At 51.4% G+C, this 18842-nt stretch overlaps 3 protein-coding genes across 6 annotated transcripts; 2 read left to right on the top strand and 1 right to left on the bottom strand.

Moving 5' to 3' along the window:
- The first annotated feature begins 431 nt into the window (after positions 1 to 431).
- Positions 432 to 9254, top strand: SLC35A2 (solute carrier family 35 member A2). Of its 2 annotated transcripts, none has more exons than XM_045471697.1 (5): positions 432 to 997; positions 2545 to 2727; positions 5870 to 6021; positions 7472 to 7624; positions 8949 to 9254. In XM_045471697.1, exons 1-5 carry the CDS (start codon positions 907 to 909, stop codon positions 9042 to 9044), a joined length of 675 nt encoding a protein of 224 aa, XP_045327653.1. In that variant the 5' UTR covers positions 432 to 906; the 3' UTR covers positions 9045 to 9254. The 2 variants fall into 2 exon arrangements, with proteins under 2 accessions (XP_045327653.1, XP_045327652.1); XM_045471696.1 differs by having other exon boundaries at positions 458 to 997; positions 6882 to 7624.
- A 55-nt stretch (positions 9255 to 9309) lies between these two features.
- PQBP1 (polyglutamine binding protein 1) lies at positions 9310 to 13349 on the bottom strand. 2 transcript variants are annotated; one of them, XM_045471698.1, is made up of 7 exons: positions 13201 to 13349; positions 12678 to 12762; positions 10842 to 10953; positions 10467 to 10579; positions 10002 to 10286; positions 9709 to 9772; positions 9310 to 9526 (listed from the first exon to the last, which is right to left on the bottom strand). In XM_045471698.1, exons 2-7 carry the CDS (start codon positions 12742 to 12744, stop codon positions 9370 to 9372), a joined length of 798 nt encoding a protein of 265 aa, XP_045327654.1. In that variant the 5' UTR covers positions 12745 to 12762; positions 13201 to 13349; the 3' UTR covers positions 9310 to 9369. The 2 variants fall into 2 exon arrangements, with proteins under 2 accessions (XP_045327654.1, XP_045327655.1); XM_045471699.1 differs by having other exon boundaries at positions 12975 to 13333.
- A 96-nt stretch (positions 13350 to 13445) lies between these two features.
- Positions 13446 to 17599, top strand: TIMM17B (translocase of inner mitochondrial membrane 17B). 2 transcript variants are annotated; one of them, XM_045471701.1, is made up of 6 exons: positions 13447 to 13559; positions 14423 to 14522; positions 15945 to 16008; positions 16802 to 16930; positions 17017 to 17127; positions 17224 to 17599. In XM_045471701.1, exons 1-6 carry the CDS (start codon positions 13534 to 13536, stop codon positions 17310 to 17312), a joined length of 519 nt encoding a protein of 172 aa, XP_045327657.1. In that variant the 5' UTR covers positions 13447 to 13533; the 3' UTR covers positions 17313 to 17599. The 2 variants fall into 2 exon arrangements, with proteins under 2 accessions (XP_045327658.1, XP_045327657.1); XM_045471702.1 differs by lacking the exon at positions 15945 to 16008 and having other exon boundaries at positions 13446 to 13559.
- Positions 17600 to 18842: the final 1243 nt, after the last annotated feature.

The following is an 18842-nucleotide window of genomic DNA, read 5'->3' as shown; positions in this document are numbered from 1 at the left end:
GTTCTGTCTTGGTTTCACTTGTCCTGACCTCAGCTGAACCCTCTCTTGCCCCTCTTTTTTTTTTTTTTTTTTCTTTTTTGAGAGAGAGAGGGAGACACAGAATCTGAAGCAGGCTCTAGGCTTCCCAGCTGACGCGGGGCCCGAACTCAGGAGCCATGAGATCATGACCTGAGCCGAAGTGGGACGCTTGGTTTAACTGACTGAGCCACCCAGGTGCGCCCCCTCCCCCTCTTTCAAAAGCTAACCTGAACACCGCCCCACCTGCTGGCTTACGGGTCTCCTTCGCACCCTCAATAGGGGCTCATTTATCCTCCAGTCTCAATTCTCCTATGCCCTGTCACTTGTGTGGCCTCTACCGCTCTGCTTTCATCTGCTTGATGAAACTTGACGCACACCCGCCCCGCCCCCTCAGTCTCGTTTTCCTCCCAGATGCCCGCGGGCTCTCCAGGAGGCGGGACCTCGCTGGAGGTGGGGGAAAGGGGAACTTCAGTCCAACCAGAAAGGACCCAGGAGTTTTGATGCGGAAAGGGCGGTATCCTCTTGTAGAAGGTGCCAATAAAGAGCCGAGATAGAAGAGGGTCAGCTGAACCAATGAGACGAGGACATAGGATGGGCGGGTGATCTGGAAAGCAGGATCAATGAAGATGAGGGCGGGTCTGGTAACGGGAATAAGCCAATGAGGCTCTGTAGAGCCATCAAGAGGCTGAGCCGGCCGCCTGTTCCCGACTAAATCTGGAAATCCCAAGGCCGCGGTCTTAGATTCACTGTTCGGGAGCGGACGAGGAAAGCCCCGGCTCCGGCCAGCCCCTCGCTTGTCCCAGCTCCACCCAAGAGGCCCGGAAGCGGAAGTGAGGGACACGGAAGTGGCCTGCTGTTGCCGAGGGGACGGACCAGGCAGATGCCAACATGGCAGCGGTTGGGTCTGGCGGTTCCACCGCGGCGGCAGGACCTGGGGCGGTCTCCGCGGGGGCGTTGGAGCCTGGGACAGCGAGTGCGGGTGAGACAGGTTGTGACCGAGCAGGGGCGGCGGGGCGAGAGTCAAGACCGCTGGGGGGTCAGGAAGGTTCCTCACTGAAGCTAGAGGGAGCATCCCATATGGACCGACCTATGTGTGTTGGGGGGGTGGGGGATGGAGGACGGAACGGACTGTCGTGAGTGTGTTGGAAGGCGGGGAAGAGACCATTCTGAAGGTGATGGAGGGTTCCTTCCGCATATGGAGAGCAGAAATCATTCTGAGTCTGGGGGGTTATTCCCTTTGGTGGAGGCTAAGATCATTAAGACCATTCTGAGTGTGTGTGTGTGGGGGGGGGGTCCGTCCTTATAGAAGGGAGAGAGCATTCTGAGGGTGGGGAAGTTCTTCCTTATAGAAGAGAAAAGCTATTCTGAGAGTGGTGATTTCTTCCTTATAAAGGGATAGGGGCTATTGTGAGTTAGGGTGGGGCGGGTCCTTCCTTACACAACTTAAGAGGGTCCATTTTGAGGATTGGTATGTCTGTCATAAGGGGAGAGGACCATTGCGGGGGGGGGCCTTCCTAGTGGAGGTAGAATTCATTGCAGGTTGGAGTGGGAGGGTCCTTATATGGCAGAGAAAAGACTTTCTAAGGGTGCAGGGCCCTTCTTTATAGCGGGGAGAGTTCGTTATGAGTGTGAGTAGAACAGGAATGATTCCTTGGCTGGAGGTAGGGGTGGTGCGGTGGTTGGAGGATGACTGGACCATGTGGAGTATAGAAAAATATTTCCTTATGTCTAGAGGGAACCAGACCATTCTTGGTGCAATAACCATTTATTATATGGGGTTCAGTCCTAGGGACTGTGGAGGAATTATTTCTTATGTTTATGAAACCATTCTGGGTCAGGTGGACTCTGGTGGTCATATAAGGTAGGAGTTGGAGAGACCATTCATAGTTGAAGGGGATGAAATGATATTTTAGATGGGAGAAAGACTGTTACTAGGGGGTGGACATGCCTTATACAGTGATCCCTGTATTGAGGTATCATTCTTTACATAGGACAGCGTCTCATTAAATAGAAGCATCATTTCATATAAGTCTTTGGTTTGCTCATCCATAGAATGGAATCCTTGTAGCTCATTCAGAGATCAGAGCAATATAGAGGTCTGTTGAGGTAATGCATATAAAATCCTTTAGCCCAGTGATAGGCAGACGGTCAGCACTCAGATGTTGAGAATGTAGTTGGTATTCTGTCTGGGCATGAGTTGCTTCTTACACAGAAGAGGGGGAGAGGGGGCCAGAGTGTGTCCAGAACCTGCCCCAGCCATTTCCTGATACGTCACCAAGGATTCCAAGTATGCGCTGGACAGGGTGAGGCCCATTTCTCCCTTTGTGGCCCTTCCTGCCTGTTGAGGCAGTAGAAGTATATGGGAGTCATACCCTCATTGGGTTAGGAGAAGGAGGCAGAGGGAGGAAGTGGCAAGTGGCTAGGAAGATCTTGGTTGAGAAAGGAGTGAGGGGGAAGATGGTGGTGTGGCTGTGCCCCTGCAGCTTCTGATCCCTTCTTCCCCTTTGCTCATTCCATTCCCCACAGCTCACCGGCGCCTCAAATACATATCCCTAGCTGTGCTGGTGGTCCAGAATGCCTCCCTCATCCTCAGCATCCGTTATGCCCGCACACTGCCTGGGGACCGCTTCTTTGCCACCACTGCTGTGGTCATGGCCGAAGTGCTCAAAGGTCTCACCTGCCTGCTGCTGCTCTTCGCACAAAAGAGGGGTATGAACCAGAAAGGGGGTGCTGCACTGGAGTTGGCGGGTGGGACTGTGTGGGTGTGTACCCATCCCCACATGGAGGGTTTGCTGGGGGAGTTTCGGGTTTGCTGGGGGAGTATCACTGTGTCCGTGAAATTGCCTGGAGAATATATATGTGTAGCTAAGCTGCCTTGTCCCTCCAGGTATGAGTAGCTGCACCCACACTTTTATATCCCTAATCCCCTGGGAGCTGGCCTGTGTGGACTGTAGGAGTGAGACCATCTGTGCCCATAAGGTATCAGGTGACCATTACATAGTGATTCAGTTATTTCCCTTTTACTTTGCATTATGGATAATGTTAAACATACACAAAATCCGAGGTAGTAATAAAATGTCCATGTACCCATCACCCAGATTCATCAATTATCAACCCATGACCACTCTACCATTAAACAGCATCAGTGATTATCCACTCACTGCCAGTCTACATGTCTGCCCACGTACCCACCCCCTGCCTTATTATACTACAGTATGTCCCACATGAAGTAAGTATTATTTTGCAGTAAATCCCCTCTTACAGTCCTGAATAAATATTTTTGTACGTTAAAAAAATTACTGTGATATCTAAAAATCATACACCAGAAAATTAATAATTTTTAAAGTTAATAAAATAATCACATATCCAGTCAAGTGTTCACATTTATAATGGTTTCTCAAATATCCTAACAGGTCTTAAGAATTTGTCTCAGTCAGGTTTATATATGGTCAGTATCTTGTAGTTGGTTGATGGCTTCTGGGTCTGTCAACCTCAGGGCTCCCCTCCAGCTCTTTTTGATATGCAGTTAATTTGTTGAAGAGAGCAGGTTGTATGTCTTGTAGATTTTGGGTGGCCTGGATTTTGCTGGCTGCCTCCCTGTGTATCATTTAACATGTTCTTTTATCCTCTGTACTTCCTGTAAGGTGGATTTATCTACTAATTTAAAGCCCTCCTTTATAACGTTACCAATCATTTCTCTATAAAGGCCTTGCATGTGTAAAGGATATAGATGTATGATCTAGCTCTGCCCTCAGTATATTTTTAAAATTAAGTTTATTTATTTATTTTGAGAGAGAGAAACAGAGCACACGAGTTGGGGAGGGGCGGAAGGAGGGAGAGAGAATCCCAAGCAGGCTCCGTGCTGTCAGCACAGAGCTAAATGCGGGCGGGACTCAGGAACCATGAGAACTTGACCTGAGCCGAAGTCAAATGCTTAACCGACTGAACCACCTAGGTGCCCCAAGTTTTTTTTCTTAGAAATACACTACAGTATTGAAAATGCATTTTCCTTATTATTTTTTTCTAGCTTACTTTATTGTAAGAATACAGCATATAATACATATTAACATACAAAATACGTATCAATTGACTATGTTATCGATAAGGCTTCCAGTCAACAGTAGGCTATTGGAGTTAAGTTTGGGGGAAATCAAAAGTTATACGTGGATTTAAAAAAACATTTAATGTTTTTTTTTTTTGAGAGAGAGAGAGAGAGCACAAGTGGGAGGGGCAGAGAGAAAGGGAGACAGAATCTGAAGCAGGCCCCAGGCTCTGAGCTGTCAGCACAGAGGCAGACACAGAGCTCGAACCCAGGAACTGTGAGATCATGACCTGAGCCGAAGTTGTATGCCCAACAGACAGCCATCCAGGCCCCTCTATACATGGATTTTTGACTGTGCGCGAGGTTGGTGCCCCAACCTCCTATTGGTTGCTCAAGGGGCAACTGTAATATTCTATTAGTTTCAGGTGTACAACATAGTGATTCAACAATTCTGTATATTACACGGTGTTCACTGTGGTAAGTGTAGTTACCATCTGTCACCATACAATGTTGTTACAATATTATTGACTACATTCCTTATGCTGTACTTTTCATCCCGTGACTTATTTATTTTATAGCTGGGAGTTTGTGCCTCTTAATCCCCTTCACCTATTCCGCCCATCCTCCCCGCCATTGCCCTGACAACCACCAGTTCCCTGAGGCTGTTTTTGTTGTCTGTTTTTTTTTTTTTGTTTTTTTTTTTACATTCCACGAATAAATGAAATCATACAGTATTTCTCTTTCTTGGTCTAACTTCTTTCCCTTAACATAATGCCCTGCCAGGCCATCTGCTCTGTTTTTGATTGACTCTGAGACAGTTCAAGTGCTCACTGCAGCAGGCCCTGCTCCAGCTGTGGAGGTGGATGCGTTAGTAATGCAGTCTGCATCTTGCCCTCATAGGGCTGGTATTTAAAAAAAATTTTTTTTAATGTTTATTTTTGAGAGAGAGATAGACTGCAAGTGGGGGAGGGACAGAGACAGGTGGAGACACAGAATCCGAAGCAGGCTCCAGGCTCTGAGCTGTCAGCACAGAGCCCGACACAGGGCTCGAACCCACGAGCCATGAGAACATGACTTGAGCCGAAGTTGGACCCTTCGGCTGAAGGCACCCAACTGAGCCACCCAGGCACCCCTAAAATCTTTTATTTTTTTAAAGATGAACTGAAAAAAATGGGGTGAGCTTTGCAAAGGCCTTATGACACAGGAAGGTGTTCTCATGTATTGGTGGGAGCAGATCCCAAACAGACTTTCTGCTTAATAGTTAAGCTTCCACTCTTCCCTGCGGCAAGGGCAACCACATAATTGTGTGTGGGGCTGACAGAGAGAAGTGTCTAACTGGGAGGTGGCCCCTGCCCTCAGGCAGTTCGCCAGCCAGTAAGGAGCTAGGATAAGTGTAAAAGTCGAGTCTAAAACTTCCCCTCTGGCAAACAGTCTTGCTTTCATACTTCTAAGGTTTCTGCTTCACAAGCTAGTTCATGCTGATTATTTCCTTGTACAGACATTTACTGAGTGATTGCCCTGAATGGGACTCTGCCACAGAGGTAGGCTGTAAGCTGAGTGAATACGGTCTCTGATTCTCAGGCGCAGTGTTAAGGATGATTGTTTTGTGTCCATCAAACTGGTACCTGAGACACCCGCTAGGGACATGGTTGTACTGTCAGGAAACTGATAACACAGACCTCATAATGGCCCTCAGGGAGTCAGAGCAGGGGACTGGGAGACACAGGCCCAGGCCCAGTCCTGGCCCTCAGAGGATCTTCTTCTTTGGTGTAGTCAGTGCTAAAAGGGGCTGTGTTTCACCCCACCCAGGTAACGTGAAGCACCTGGCTCTCTTCCTCCATGAGGCTGTCCTGGTGCAGTATGTGGACACACTCAAGCTCGCAGTGCCGTCTCTCATCTACACCTTGCAGAATAACCTCCAGTATGTTGCCATCTCCAACCTGCCAGCTGCCACTTTCCAGGTGAGCCCCATGCCCAGCATGGCCTCGGAGGAACTGGCCAGGGTGGGGGATGTGTGCTGCTGGCAAGGGAGGGCTGCAGAGAGCAGGAGCCGTGTCACCTTTGAAATGGCCTTGGCTCTCCCTCAACCTCGGTTTCTTCATCTGTGAGAACTGAGAATGGGAATGCCGCCTCGCCAGGAGGCTGGGACAGCTAAAAGAAATGATGCCCAGGAAGTGCCCTTGGTTGGCAATAGGTGAGCTTTCGGCCTTGGAAAATGGTTGAAGAGCCTGGATTCTGGGGCCAGGCTGCCTGGGTTCAAATGCCAGCTCTGCTACTTTCCAGCTGTGTGATCTTGGGCAAATCACTTAACCTCTCTGTGCCTTAATTAGTTTTCTCCTCTTTCTGTTGGACGTTATGATAGTGCCCACTTCATACATGAGCATTAAGTGAATGGATTCATGCAAAGTACTTAGACCCACACTGGCACACAAAACGTTTGCTGATGTCATTGTGGCGGATTTGTTTGTTTCAGCACATATTTATCACGAACGCCCTCGTCAAAGAGCCTGTTGCCCATTCTTTACCTACCGTGGGAAGTGGTTCACATACAACAGCTGTGTTTTATAGATCATGTCTGGGCCAAGACAGGGCAAGTGCTTTGTTCCTCATCACACAGCCAGAAAATGGGGTTGGGATGTCGACCTGGGTGTGGCCCGGGACTTCCACAGCTGTGGACTTTCTGGGAGGCATGTCATGCTGCATGCCAGTCAGTGGCCAGTGGCTGGATATTTTTATTGTTGTCTGTCCCACCCCGTCCCTCCATTGTACACGTGTCGGGGGTTGGGAACACCCCTTAGTGCCTTCCACATACCGCTCGCAGGTGACGTACCAGCTGAAGATCCTGACCACAGCACTGTTCTCCGTGCTCATGCTGAACCGCAGCCTTTCCCGGCTACAGTGGGCCTCCCTGCTGCTCCTCTTCACTGGCGTCGCCATCGTCCAGGCACAGCAAGCCGGTGGTGGGGGCCCTCGGCCGCTGGATCAGAACCCTGGGGCGGGCCTAGCAGCTGTGGTGGCCTCGTGTCTGTCCTCGGGATTCGCAGGTGTCTACTTCGAGAAGATCCTCAAGGGCAGCTCAGGCTCGGTGTGGCTGCGCAACCTGCAGCTGGGCCTCTTCGGCACAGCCCTGGGCCTGGTGGGGCTCTGGTGGGCTGAGGGCACTGCCGTGGCCCGCCGTGGCTTCTTTTTCGGGTATACACCTGCTGTCTGGGGCGTGGTGCTCAACCAGGCCTTTGGCGGGCTGCTGGTGGCTGTTGTCGTCAAGTACGCCGACAACATCCTCAAGGGCTTTGCCACCTCCCTGTCCATCGTGCTGTCCACTGTTGCCTCCATCCGCCTTTTTGGCTTCCATGTGGACCCGTTGTTTGCCCTTGGCGCTGGGCTGGTCATCGGTGCCGTCTACCTCTACAGCCTTCCCCGAGGTGCAGCCAAAGCCATAGCTTCCACCTCTGCCTCCACTTCCACCTCCGGGCCCTGCACTCACCAGCAGCCTCCAGGGCAGCCGCCGCCACCGAAGCTGTCTTCCCATCGTGGAGACCTCAGCACGGAGCCCTTTCTGCCAAAGTCAGTGCTGGTGAAGTGAGGGCTGGTGGTGGTGGGGGGAGACAGGGAGGGGGACTGGGTGGAGGGTGTTGGGCATCTGCAGGACCTGAGTCGCCACTGGGCCTGGCTCCTCTGGGGTTGGACGAGTCTTTTCTCCCCGGTCATGGAGACTTCTGGAGGGGCGTGGAACTGGGCAGGGTATCACATGAACCCTTCCTTGTAGACTGACCTCCCCCTCCCCTGGAGGGGGTTCTTAAGAGCTGCCTCCTCTGCCCCAAGTTAACCCCTTGGGGACCAGGTTGGCAGTATTGTCATTCAAGGCCTTTTTTTGTCTGCCTGCCCTTAGCCAGAGGTGTCCTGTCTTCCATGACTGGGAGAGTCCCTCCCAGCAATCCCTCCACCTTTGTAAGGACAAATTGGACAAAAATCCTACAGCTCTTTAGTGACAGATGCTGATCTGTGGGGCTCAGCTTCCCATGGCTTGAGGCCTTCTTGCCTCCCTCACAACCACAATGGATGGTGTTAGCCGCTCAGTCTTTTTTTGTGTGTGGCCTTGGGGCAGCTTTCCTGACAGGAAACCCTTGAAAAATGGGCCTGTTGTGAGCACCCCGGGGAGGAAGGGGTAGGAGCTGAGATTTTTTGCCTGGTCCAGGGGAGGGTGCAGCAGGGGGCCATCGGTTTTTTAGAGGTTTGGGAATTTGTGGTGTAATCGGGTAATTAATGATCCAGGGTGTGGGAAAAGCAGGCAGGCGAGGTCACTGGGGTGATTGAATCTCACTGAACCTAAGACACTGTCAGTTGCTGGACGCAGGGTTATTTTCTGAGAGGGAAAATAAAGCTGCCAACCACACTCTTGATACGCACTGGCTGTATGAGGCACCCTTACTTTGTAACAGGGCCAAGGGTGTCTTAAAAATGGCTGGAATGTGGAACCTGCCCCTGCACTCCTCAAAGCTTATTAACCCCTTAACTGTCTCCCAGGATGTGTGTGCACATGTGTGCGTGCATTTGCGTGCGCACATGCACGCGTGGGAGATGCCTGGGCTGTCTTTGCTATGTGTAAATAGGGTCATTGGATCTTTATTTTTGATTAATTTGTTCTGATTTTTTGGTTGTTTTCTAAGGAACTGTAATGAACAAATGTCAGGATACCCAATGCCAAATAAAGATGTTGTATTTATTTAGTCCACGTGTAGCTTTCTGACCCAGGGGACTCTGTGGGGGCTCTATTACTAACCCCAGGAACTACCAGCCTCACAACTGTCACCCTCGCTTGCTCAGGACACCCGCCTGCCAGCCCACCCCAGCTCTCTGTGTTTTTCTTTCCTCCCCGTTCCCACCACAGGTTGCTCACCAAGGTGAAGGGTTCGTAGCTGCTGGGATTGAAGACGCTGGCCTCGTTCTCCCTTCTTGCCCTGGCCCAGCCAGGACCAAACTCTGATCAGTATTAGCGGTGGGGGGAGGTAGACACTGAACCCTCCATGGCCCCACCCCCCACCCCCACGCAAGGCTAACACAGCCAAACTCTGGTAATGAGGGCACAGAAGGAACCCACCCCTGCCTCCGGCCCCATCCCCACCCCCCTATCCCTGCCACTCCCGCACTTTCTTAGGTGAGTTTTTACAAATAAAATGTGTTTTGCATCTTGCCAGTTTGGGTTGGGAAGCCTCAAAAGTGCATGGGAAGGAAGCACTCAGGTCTCATGGTCACAATCCATTGAAAAGCCTTTATTAAAAATCCCCGGGGTGGTAGGGTGGCGGGGAGGCTCAGTCCTGCTGCTTGGTTCGGGAGGCCTCAGCATTGGCCCGGAGCACAGCCCCTGGTGATGGGTAGGGGCGCTGCTGGAAGAGGGGCCCAGCTGCTGTCGTGTCTGCACCCGTCTTGGCCTCATTCCGCTTGGGGAGTCCTGTTGACCACGTGCCCCTGGGGGTGACAAGGGTTAGGGAATATGGGTCAGCGGTTGGGAATGTGGGTTGTGGTAGGCACTCTCCCCAACTCCCAACAACTGACAAATGGGGAAAGGAGACAGGAGAAAAGGAATGGTCATTGACACAAGTAAGTCACGAGGAAAGAGAAGGAAGGGCTCATGAGGCGTTGTCACTTACCGAGGTGCATCCGAGTATGAGCTGGGGTCCATGGGGTCTAACTCTTCATCCTTCCGGCTCGCCACTGTGGAAATAGGTGAAAGAGTGAGATCTTCAGTGGAGGCAGAAGGAGCGCCTGATCACCAAGCTCCCTCATCCCAGGAAGGAATGGAGCATATGGCTGCCATGGCAGCACCTTGGCGCAGGACCCAGGTTCAGGCAGTCGCATGAGCAAAGTGAGGACTTCCTTTACGCGGCTCACCTGTGGTGCCTCACTTGCCTTCCCCGACTCCTGGTCCTGCTGCTCTGCTTACCTTTCTTGCTCTTGGGGTAGGGAGCCAGCTCCTCTCGGCGATGATGGCGCCGTTCTTTGCTCTCTTCCCGGTCTACTTTGTCATAACCGCGGTCACGATCCCGATCCCTGTCGCGCTCTCTCTCTCTTTCCACCTTGTCATAACCACGCTCTCGATCTCTGTCAGACTTCTCGTGGCCCCGCTCTGGTTTTTCATGGCCCCGCTCTGGTTTTTCGTGGCCCCGCTCTGGTTTTTCGTGGCCCCGCTCTGGTTTTTCGTGGCCCCGATCCAACTTCTCCTCAGTGTCTGGGGACACAAAATCCTTGAAATGACTCGGGACCCAGCAGCCTCTGCCTTCAACAACCTCCCCTGCCGGGGGTTGGGCCTGCCTGCCTCACCTGCCCCTTCTTGATCCACAATCATTTACCTGACCCCTCTGTGAGAGCTGCAGAAGCATGTGAGGCACCCTTGGATCTATCAACCCACCTGCATTAGTGCTCCTGAGCTTCTTGGCAGATTTGGTAACGACCGAGTTGGGGTCATGTGGGGAGAGCCAGGACACGAGGTCTGTGTCCACGTTCCAGTAGTAAGGGAGCCCACTACAGGGCAGTGGGAGGGAAGGAAGGAGAGAAGGAGGGGAGGGAAAGAGGGAGGGAAGGAGTGAGCACAGATGTCCTCTCCTTGTAGCCTCAACTCTTGTCTTCCCCCGATCTCTGCCTAGACCTGCCCCATGTCAGGACCCCGGAGGGAGGACCCCCAAACCTCTTCCCTGTGTTCCCCATTTACCCCAAGGCCAGGGACAGCACAGGAAGGGTGAAGTCAGAAGTCAGCACCCCCCCCCCACAAGTCCCCCAGGCTCACCAGGAAGGGTCAAACACCTTGTACCAGCTTGGTGGCAGACCCTCCAAGCGGGTGGCCTCATAATCCACAGGATCATCATCATAGTCCTCAGCAATGATCTCTTCCTCTGGTTCTGGCAGGACAGCGAGGTTGAGAAAAGCAGTAAGGGCCAGAGGGATTCTCATCCTACAGTCAGAGCCTGGTGAGACACTCAGATTCACATGGACCATGTGTGTGTGTGCACACACACATGTGTGTGTTCCGCATCTCACCTGCTGTGGCAGATGTCACATTCCAAATCTGAAGATTTGCAAAAAAGTTTACCTAAATCCTTTGTTTCTGGCTTCAGATAAGATTTGAAATTTGATACTGTCACCCAAACCTATCTGGTTTCAGAGTTTAGATAGGGATTCATCAAAACAAATGTATCCTCCAGTTCCTGAGTTCAGGAAGCACGTGACACCATGCTATCCAAATCTATTTGGGTAAAATGAGCTTGCAAAGTAAGGGGTTTAGCTGAAAATAGTCCAAATCTATTCAGCTCCCAAGCTTGGCAAATACAGAGTTTCAGACCCTGTGTGTGTGTGTGTGTGTGTGTGTGTGTGTGTGTGTGTGTGTGTATTTTTAATCCTTTTTTAAAAATGTTTTTAGTGTTTATTCTTGAGAGAGAGAGAGAGAAAGAGCGAGAACGCATGAACAGGGGAAGGGCAGAGAGAGAGGGAGACACAGAATCTGAAGCAGGCTCCAGGTTCTGAGGTGTCAGCACAGAGCCTGACGCGGGGCTTCGACTCACAGGCCATGAGATCATGACCTGAGCTGAAGTCAGACACCCAACCGACAAAGCCACCCAGGCACCCCTCGGACTGTGTATACTGAGTAGCAGGTCTGGATAGCAAGGGATCTGTCCAAACACTGCTCTGAATCCATTCAGTTCCTAAGCCTGACACACAGTAGGCCTGCAACAGTTGTCACTATCAGTAAAATAAAAAAAGGTGTAGGTTGTCAGCTCAGTATGTGACCCTCAGTAGGCCTACCACACATTTCAGCTGTGGATATAACTAACGATGAAACGTATATGTCAGCAACAGCATACTGCCTGTCACACAATAGGCCCAAAGATGTCAGCTGTAAGCATCAGTATTATTAGTAAGATATATATACCATCAGCACAAGACTTGGTACTCAATAGGCTTAAAATAGATGATCAATGATCATTATCAGTATTGTTAACTACAAGATCTATGCCTGGCACACATTCGCTGGTGACAGATGTCATTTATCAGTAAGATGAAAATAAGATGTACTTTCCAGTGCCTAGCACACTGCAGCCCAAAACAAATGTCAGTTTTTACTATTATTGACAATGAGGTGTAAACATTAGCAGCAGCAGAGTAAGCGTGTAAATGATAGTTCCTATCATTATTTTATACTGTTAACCATAATGTGTATACCAAACACTTAGGCCCCAAATACAGGTCAGCTACTGATATGGTGACCAATAAGGTATAGATCACTACTAGCGCCACAATAGGTCTGAGATAATGGTATCGACCAGTAAGATAAAGAACAAAGTTATCAGTATCTTATTATCCTATTACCCTTGTCAGCTGCCCTTAGCGTTACATACTTTGTAATCACTTCCACGGATTTTTTGATGGACTGCACGTGCCATTAGGTGCCAGTATTACGGATGAAATAGGAATGGACACCAGGAACCCATATTGTTATCAGTGAAATGCCTGCCACCCTACTGATTGGTTCGCGGTAGGCCCATACTAGGTATCAAGTGAAGTATCAACAACAAAGTGCCTGTCAAGCCTGGCACATGGTAGGCCCATCTGCTCTTAGTTCGCTCACCAGGCTCCAGATGTTTAAGGATGCCTCTCTTGGCCAGTCGGGTCTGCAGTGCAACAGGCAGCGGCATAGCGGATAGCAGACGGACCTAGGATGGACGGACATGCAGGCAAAAAAACAAAACAAAACAAAACAAAACAAAAAAACCCAAAAAACAGCTCAAGTGAGGATTCAAATCCAAATCCTAAAACCAAGCGCCTCCTCCCGGCATGTGCTCACGCCCACCTGCACCAATAGCTGGGTGGACGGAATCTACGTGCTAAAAGATGGAAGATAGGTGGCAATGCCACCAAAACTCACCAACCCTTCACTCCAGGCTTGGTGTTCCAGGACCCAGCATAGCTCTCCCGGGCCCAGGCTCCGCCCACCGCCGAAGGGGCCAAGCTCGGTTCACCCGCGCCCTAGAAATGGGCTCACCCAACTTCCCCCAAAGACTGCTGGGTAGGAGGAACCAAAGCGCTGGGGATGGGGGAGCAAAGCGCAGCACTTCCTCCAGCTCCAAAAAATGCGCCCACCCCGACATTACCAATACAGTCACGCGAGTAGCGGAAGGCTGTCAGACCGGCCGCCTCTCTCTTGTCGCCACTAAGACCGCCAGGGCCATACGACTGCCTTCTCCCAAAGCACAGAACGAGCTCGTCTCTCCCCGAGCCTTGAAGTAACTGGACGACGCTCGGGCTGCAGTGCAGATGACGCAAACCTGGGTGGCCAATGACAGTGCGACCCTGTCGTGACGAGCGGCAAAGCGACCCAATCGCTGTCTTGGAATAGGTGGCAAGCTCGGGCGCCTGTGTGCGTTTACAGTGGGGGCGTGGCCGGGCCAGGTTTTAGCCAGACTGCGCGGCCGGACGCCGGCGCCATGGAGGAGTACGCTCGGGAGCCTTGGTACGGCGATGGGCACAGGCCTCGGGACTGTTGCCGCGGCGCCACGGCCAGCTGGGGGAGGCGGGCGGGAGAGGTGCTGGCCCCACCGCGCCACGTCCCAGACTCGGGAGACTCTGAGACATTTGTGGTATCCTTCCGCTCCCCCAGTTTCGTTCCTCCCACGCGGGCTCCGTTAAGAGGAGCCACAGGCATGTGCCTGGAGAAGATGCTGTGCAGGACCAACCACTCCACGTTTCCCTCGACTCCGTATCTCCCCAGTGCCTCTTTGTTAACTAAAAGAGACACGCGGGCCGAGTCCATTGCGGCCGAGGGGTGGCGCGGTGTCGAGCGGAAATCCCCAGGGTTGCCACGCGTGGCTTTTCTCCTGTCTCTTGAGTTGTTGGGGGCGGGGCCTGGGTGAGCCTATTGTAGACAAGCTGGATCCTCCCCACGGTCCGCTCTTGGTTTTTACCAGCTGCAGCCGGTTAAAAAAAGGAGGGAAGGAGGCGGGGTTTGGTTGGACGTGCTCATTGTCGGAGACGGGGGTGAGACCATTTCCCGCTTTAATAACATTAGCAAATTAACACGTAACGCTGATTTACACGCGCCCACTCTGCTTGTATGAGTTCATTTAATCTTTTGATGGTAGTAAAGCAGTTGGCAGATTCCTTAGTTGGCTATAGGGGGAGGTGCGGACAGGGCAAAGACTAATACTTTTCCCCTTTTGCACCATTTCTTGCATAAATGAGGGGGAAAATAATCTCATTATCTGAAGTGCTGCTTCTCATTCGGGTGACTTGGTTTCTCCCAGTTGGAAAGAGTCCATGTGACCTGGCGGGGGTCGAGGGGCTCACTTAACCCCATCTTCCCCTTCTGGCTTGCAGCCCATGGCGAATTGTGGACGATTGCGGTGGAGCCTTCACTATGGGCGTCATCGGCGGCGGAGTTTTCCAGGCCATCAAGGGCTTCCGCAACGCCCCTGTCGTGAGTTGTGGCCTTCCGTGGGTGGTGCAGGGGGTCCTTCCCTGCCCACACGCGATATTGCTCTGAAAACTGCTTGGAGCTGCCAGTCGTATGCACTTACTCGTTATGGTGCCTGCTCACCTACTGTGTGCCCTGCCTGGCTCCAGGATATGTGATTTGGGGAGAACTGCAGACAGGGCCCCATATCCCTCAACACCACCCCTTCTCCCCCCAACCCAACTAGAGCTCTTCTGTAGAAATGCTGCACTGTCAAAACGATCATTACCAAATCCTAACTGTGCAAAGCCAGAAAGATTTTACCCAGAGGCGGATTCTGGGTCAGAAACCTGTACGGGGAAGTGACAGGAGTTTAACTGGCAGGAGAAGGACAGCCTTAAAGTTAAGAAAATGCTTTTATTTATTTATTTATTCATTCATTCATTCATTCATTCATTCATTCATTCATTCATTTATTTTAAGTAGGCTTAATGCCCAGAGTGGGGCTCAACTCATGACCCACCCTCAGATCGAGCGCTGCGTGCTCTACTGACCAAGCCAGCCAGGCACCCTGAAAATGCTTTTAATTTAACCTAATCAGTTCTCTCTCCTTCTCTGACCACCCTCTTCCAAGATCTTCTCAAATTTCATGGCTTTAAAGGCCATCCATTTGCCTAGGTCCCTGCAATTTACATATCTAGTCCTATCCCTCCCCTCAACTCCTGGGACTCTTTCCTGGATCCTTGCCCGAGTTTCCTGTTCTCACCCTCAGAACCTCAGCACAAATGCCCCCTCCTTTGAAGTCCTTTCCTAACCCCTCAGTTGTCATCATATCTCCTTTTTTTAAAAAAAATTTTAATGTTTTTTTTATTTTTGAGAGAGAGAGACAGAGTGCAAGCTGGGGAGGGGCAGAGAAAGAGGGAGTCAGAGTCCAAAGCAGGCTCCAGGCTCTGAGCTGTCAGCACAGAGCCTGACACGGGGCTCGAACACACAAACCATGAAATCATGACCTGAGCTGAAGTCGGGTGCTCAACCAACTGAGCCACCCAGGCACCCCTATCATATTTCTTGATCCTCTTTCCTCTAGAGTATGTATTGCTGTCTAAAGCATCTTGTTTATCTGTACCTCTGCTAGGGATCTGTCTCCCACTATAACGTGAGTTCTGAGGGGGCAGGGGCTAAGGTCTGTCTCATTCACTATCCCTGCATACAGCATGGTGCCTGGCACATAGGTGCTAGTAATCATTGAACAAATGAGAACTTCCCAGCGCTGGTCTGAGGACACCCATATTAGAGTGCTCCCCAGCCTCCTAGTTCTTGGCCACTTCTCCACATCTCTACTCCAGATACCCCTAATCCATCACTCTCCCTCTCTTAAAAGCTAGAAACCCTGTGTGCCAGGGACCTCATCCCTATTCTGACTCCCCAACTCCTCACTTTTCCCAGGGAATACGGCACCGATTGAGAGGTAGTGTCAACGCTGTGAGGATCCGAGCCCCCCAGATTGGAGGTGAGAGGCTTGGAGAGACATAAGAGATGTGATGCCAAGTTGGGGGTGGTTGCTCCTTTGGGTCTAGACTGCAAATTTGGAGTACAGATTCCAGCCCCAACTCTACCTGGGGATTTCTGGGTCAGTGATGTTTTGGAGGGGGTGAGAATGTGAATTCTGGAGTTTAAATCCAGTCCCTGGATTTTCCCTGATGTATGACTTTGGGCTCATGGCTTAACCTCTCCAAACCTCATCTGTAACATGGGGATGATGATAGCAATAACCACCTAAGTTGTTTCATAATTTCTGTAGTTTACGTAGTACTTGCTGAGTGCCGGTTGCTCTGCTAAGCACTTGAATAATATGAACGAATTTAAGACTTCAGAAGTCAAATAACGTGCTGTGCCTAGAACAGGTCCTGGCACATAGTAAGGCCTTTAACTATCATATTAACTGGCTTTCCTAACCTGTTTTCTTCTCCCTTAAACCAAGATCAGAATTCCCAACTCTGTGATGGTTAGGAAGATCAAAGTGGTTCTCTTAAAAGTCATAGAGAAGAAAAATTTGCTTCCAAACACTTTAGACCCCTACAAATGTAAAGGGAATGTTGCTGACGATTAGGGGTCACTTGAAGAAGGAGCAGTCATGATGGCAGAGGGGGAATATCCTGTAGGAGTTTACTCATCTGCCTTTGTGTTTGGGTTTTTCTCCCCTTTCATTGCCAGAGCATTCAGGCCTTGGAGGTCCCCCGACCCTGTGCTGTGGATTCTTGGGATTCCTCAGGAACATTAATCAGGCCTTGGTCTCCCTGCAGGTAGCTTTGCCGTGTGGGGGGGCCTGTTCTCCACCATCGACTGTGGCCTGGTGCGGCTGCGGGGCAAGGAAGATCCCTGGAACTCCATCACCAGTGGAGCACTGACTGGGGCTGTGCTGGCTGCCCGCAGTGAGTGCCCCGGCCCCCGGCCCCAGCCCCTTCCGCCCTGTTCCGCCTGCCCTCACCTTTTTCTCCCTGCCTCTTCACTCTCCCAGGTGGCCCATTGGCCATGGTGGGCTCAGCAATGATGGGGGGCATCCTGCTGGCCCTCATAGAGGGTGTTGGCATCCTCCTCACTCGCTACACTGCCCAGCAGTTCCGCAATGGTGAGTACCTGGCGCATGCTGATCAGGGAGAGGGGCAGAATGCTCTGCTCTGCCTGTGCACTGCTTCTCACTCTTACCTGATTCTATCCTCTCCAGCACCCCCGTTCCTGGAGGACCCCAGCCAGCTGCCCCCTAAGGAGGGTACCCCAGCCCCAGGCTATCCCAGCTATCAGCAGTACCACTGAGGAAGTGACTGCCTCTCATCACCACCATGGGAGCCCCTCCTCCGTTCCCTCCCAGATGATCTACCTCGAAGGGAGGGCTGGCTCCCAGTTGGCCCTGGGACCCTCCAGAGAGGGCTTCTACTCTGCTTCCTTGTCCCAGGGTGGGGGTGGGGCACCCCAGCTGCCCTGACGGATGGGTCCCCTTCTCTCTCAGGGCACCCCAACCCCATACTCACATGTAACAAGTTCTCACCCCATCCCCTTTTCGTGGCGCCCTGATGAGTATTTAAAGCCAGTTTTGAAATGCCTGTGTATGTATTCCTTGGGTCACCCATGGGAGCCCCTTCTTAAGGACAAGGGACAGAGCCCTCTTCAGGGACTCAGAAGCTGTAGGATTTGGAATCCCACAGAGAGTGGCGCTCTACTAAATATTTGTGGGATGAATGAGCAGGAGGGGGAATGAATCAAGATATGAATAGGTACATGAATAAGGGTATGTGGGGCCCGGTGATGAATCATAAGCAAACAGGGCAATAGGCTTGGGAAAGAAGTGAGTAAACAGAAGGATTGCTGGGGGGCGGGGTATAGTACTGCATCTTGTACCCCTTACCCTCACATGCACACCAATACCCTGGCCCCTCCTTCCCATGCCCCTATTGCCAAGGCTGGAAAATCTGGCCTCACGATAAATTCTGGCTTTCTGGATACCAGTCAACCCATTTATGAAGGTAGTCTCCCTCTGTGTGGCCTGTGAACCTGGGATGGAAGTAGGTGTCCGAGAGACCCAGCTTTCTTGAGGAAGATGCCCTGTGTCAGTCTCTTCTGTATCACAGAGATACTTGTGCTCCATGATGGTCTGTGTTGTAATTTTTTTAATGTTTATTTTTGAGAGAGAGAGAGACAGAGCGTGAGTGGGGGAGGAACAGAGAGAGGAGGAGACACAGAATCTGAAGCAGGCTCCAGGCTCTGAGCTGTCAGCACAGAGCCTGATGTGGGGCTCCAGCTCACGAACTGTGAGATCATGACCTGGGCCAAAGTCGGAAACTTATCCGACTGAGCCACCCAGTGCCCCTGTAATTTTTTTAAGGGCAACCATAAAATAACCGGAAAGTTTTCATATTGGGGTGGGGGGTGGTTATGGGAAAGAGATTTTTCTGGATGGACTTTAGCCCCAAACACTGTTTCTTCCATGCAGACCCCTACATACGAGACAAATATCGTCACCACTGGGGTACCAATGGCCTCATGGGAGACCTAAGAACGGTCTTTTCTGTGCAAGCCATTAAAAAGAGGTTATGTTCTTATCCAAAATTGCTTCCTTGGGGCAAAAGTACAGAGTCCCTGACCTCCCAGTGGCTTCAAGGCCTCAATGGTAGCAGAACTGCAGCACTGCCTGCTTGAGTGCCTCAGTGGCAGACATTTTGCAGCCACCAGGCTGAAGACCTCCCGGGAAGCAAGGTGAGGGTGGACCACCAGCACTATGCACACAGCCCTCGCAGGGCCCTGGCCTCAAACTCAAAGCTCCACGAGCAGGCATATCAGCAGCAGTGG

The sequence above is a fragment of the Leopardus geoffroyi genome, chromosome X (assembly GCF_018350155.1).
Source record: "Leopardus geoffroyi isolate Oge1 chromosome X, O.geoffroyi_Oge1_pat1.0, whole genome shotgun sequence".
NCBI lineage: Eukaryota > Metazoa > Chordata > Mammalia > Carnivora > Felidae > Leopardus > Leopardus geoffroyi.
Note: the sequence above shows the minus strand (reverse complement) of the source record. Positions and strands in the feature narration are given on the sequence as shown.

Excerpts from the sequence above, each read along its gene's own strand:
- SLC35A2 (XM_045471696.1), top strand. The coding sequence starts at position 907 with ATGGCAGCGGTTGGGTCTGGCGGTTCCACCGCGGCGGCAGGACCTGGG. Across the intron at positions 998-2,544 it reads GCCTGGGACAGCGAGTGCGG|CTCACCGGCGCCTCAAATAC; the intron begins GTGAGACAGGTT and ends CATTCCCCACAG. Across the intron at positions 2,728-5,869 it reads GCTCTTCGCACAAAAGAGGG|GTAACGTGAAGCACCTGGCT; the intron begins GTATGAACCAGA and ends CACCCCACCCAG.
- PQBP1 (XM_045471698.1), bottom strand. The coding sequence starts at position 12,744 with ATGCCGCTGCCTGTTGCACTGCAGACCCGACTGGCCAAGAGAGGCATC. Across the intron at positions 10,954-12,677 it reads CCTTAAACATCTGGAGCCTG|AACCAGAGGAAGAGATCATT; the intron begins GTGAGCGAACTA and ends CTGTCCTGCCAG. Across the intron at positions 10,580-10,841 it reads AAGGTGTTTGACCCTTCCTG|TGGGCTCCCTTACTACTGGA; the intron begins GTGAGCCTGGGG and ends ACTGCCCTGTAG.
- TIMM17B (XM_045471701.1), top strand. The coding sequence starts at position 13,534 with ATGGAGGAGTACGCTCGGGAGCCTTG. Across the intron at positions 16,009-16,801 it reads CCGAGCCCCCCAGATTGGAG|GTAGCTTTGCCGTGTGGGGG; the intron begins GTGAGAGGCTTG and ends GTCTCCCTGCAG. Across the intron at positions 16,931-17,016 it reads GGCTGTGCTGGCTGCCCGCA|GTGGCCCATTGGCCATGGTG; the intron begins GTGAGTGCCCCG and ends TCACTCTCCCAG.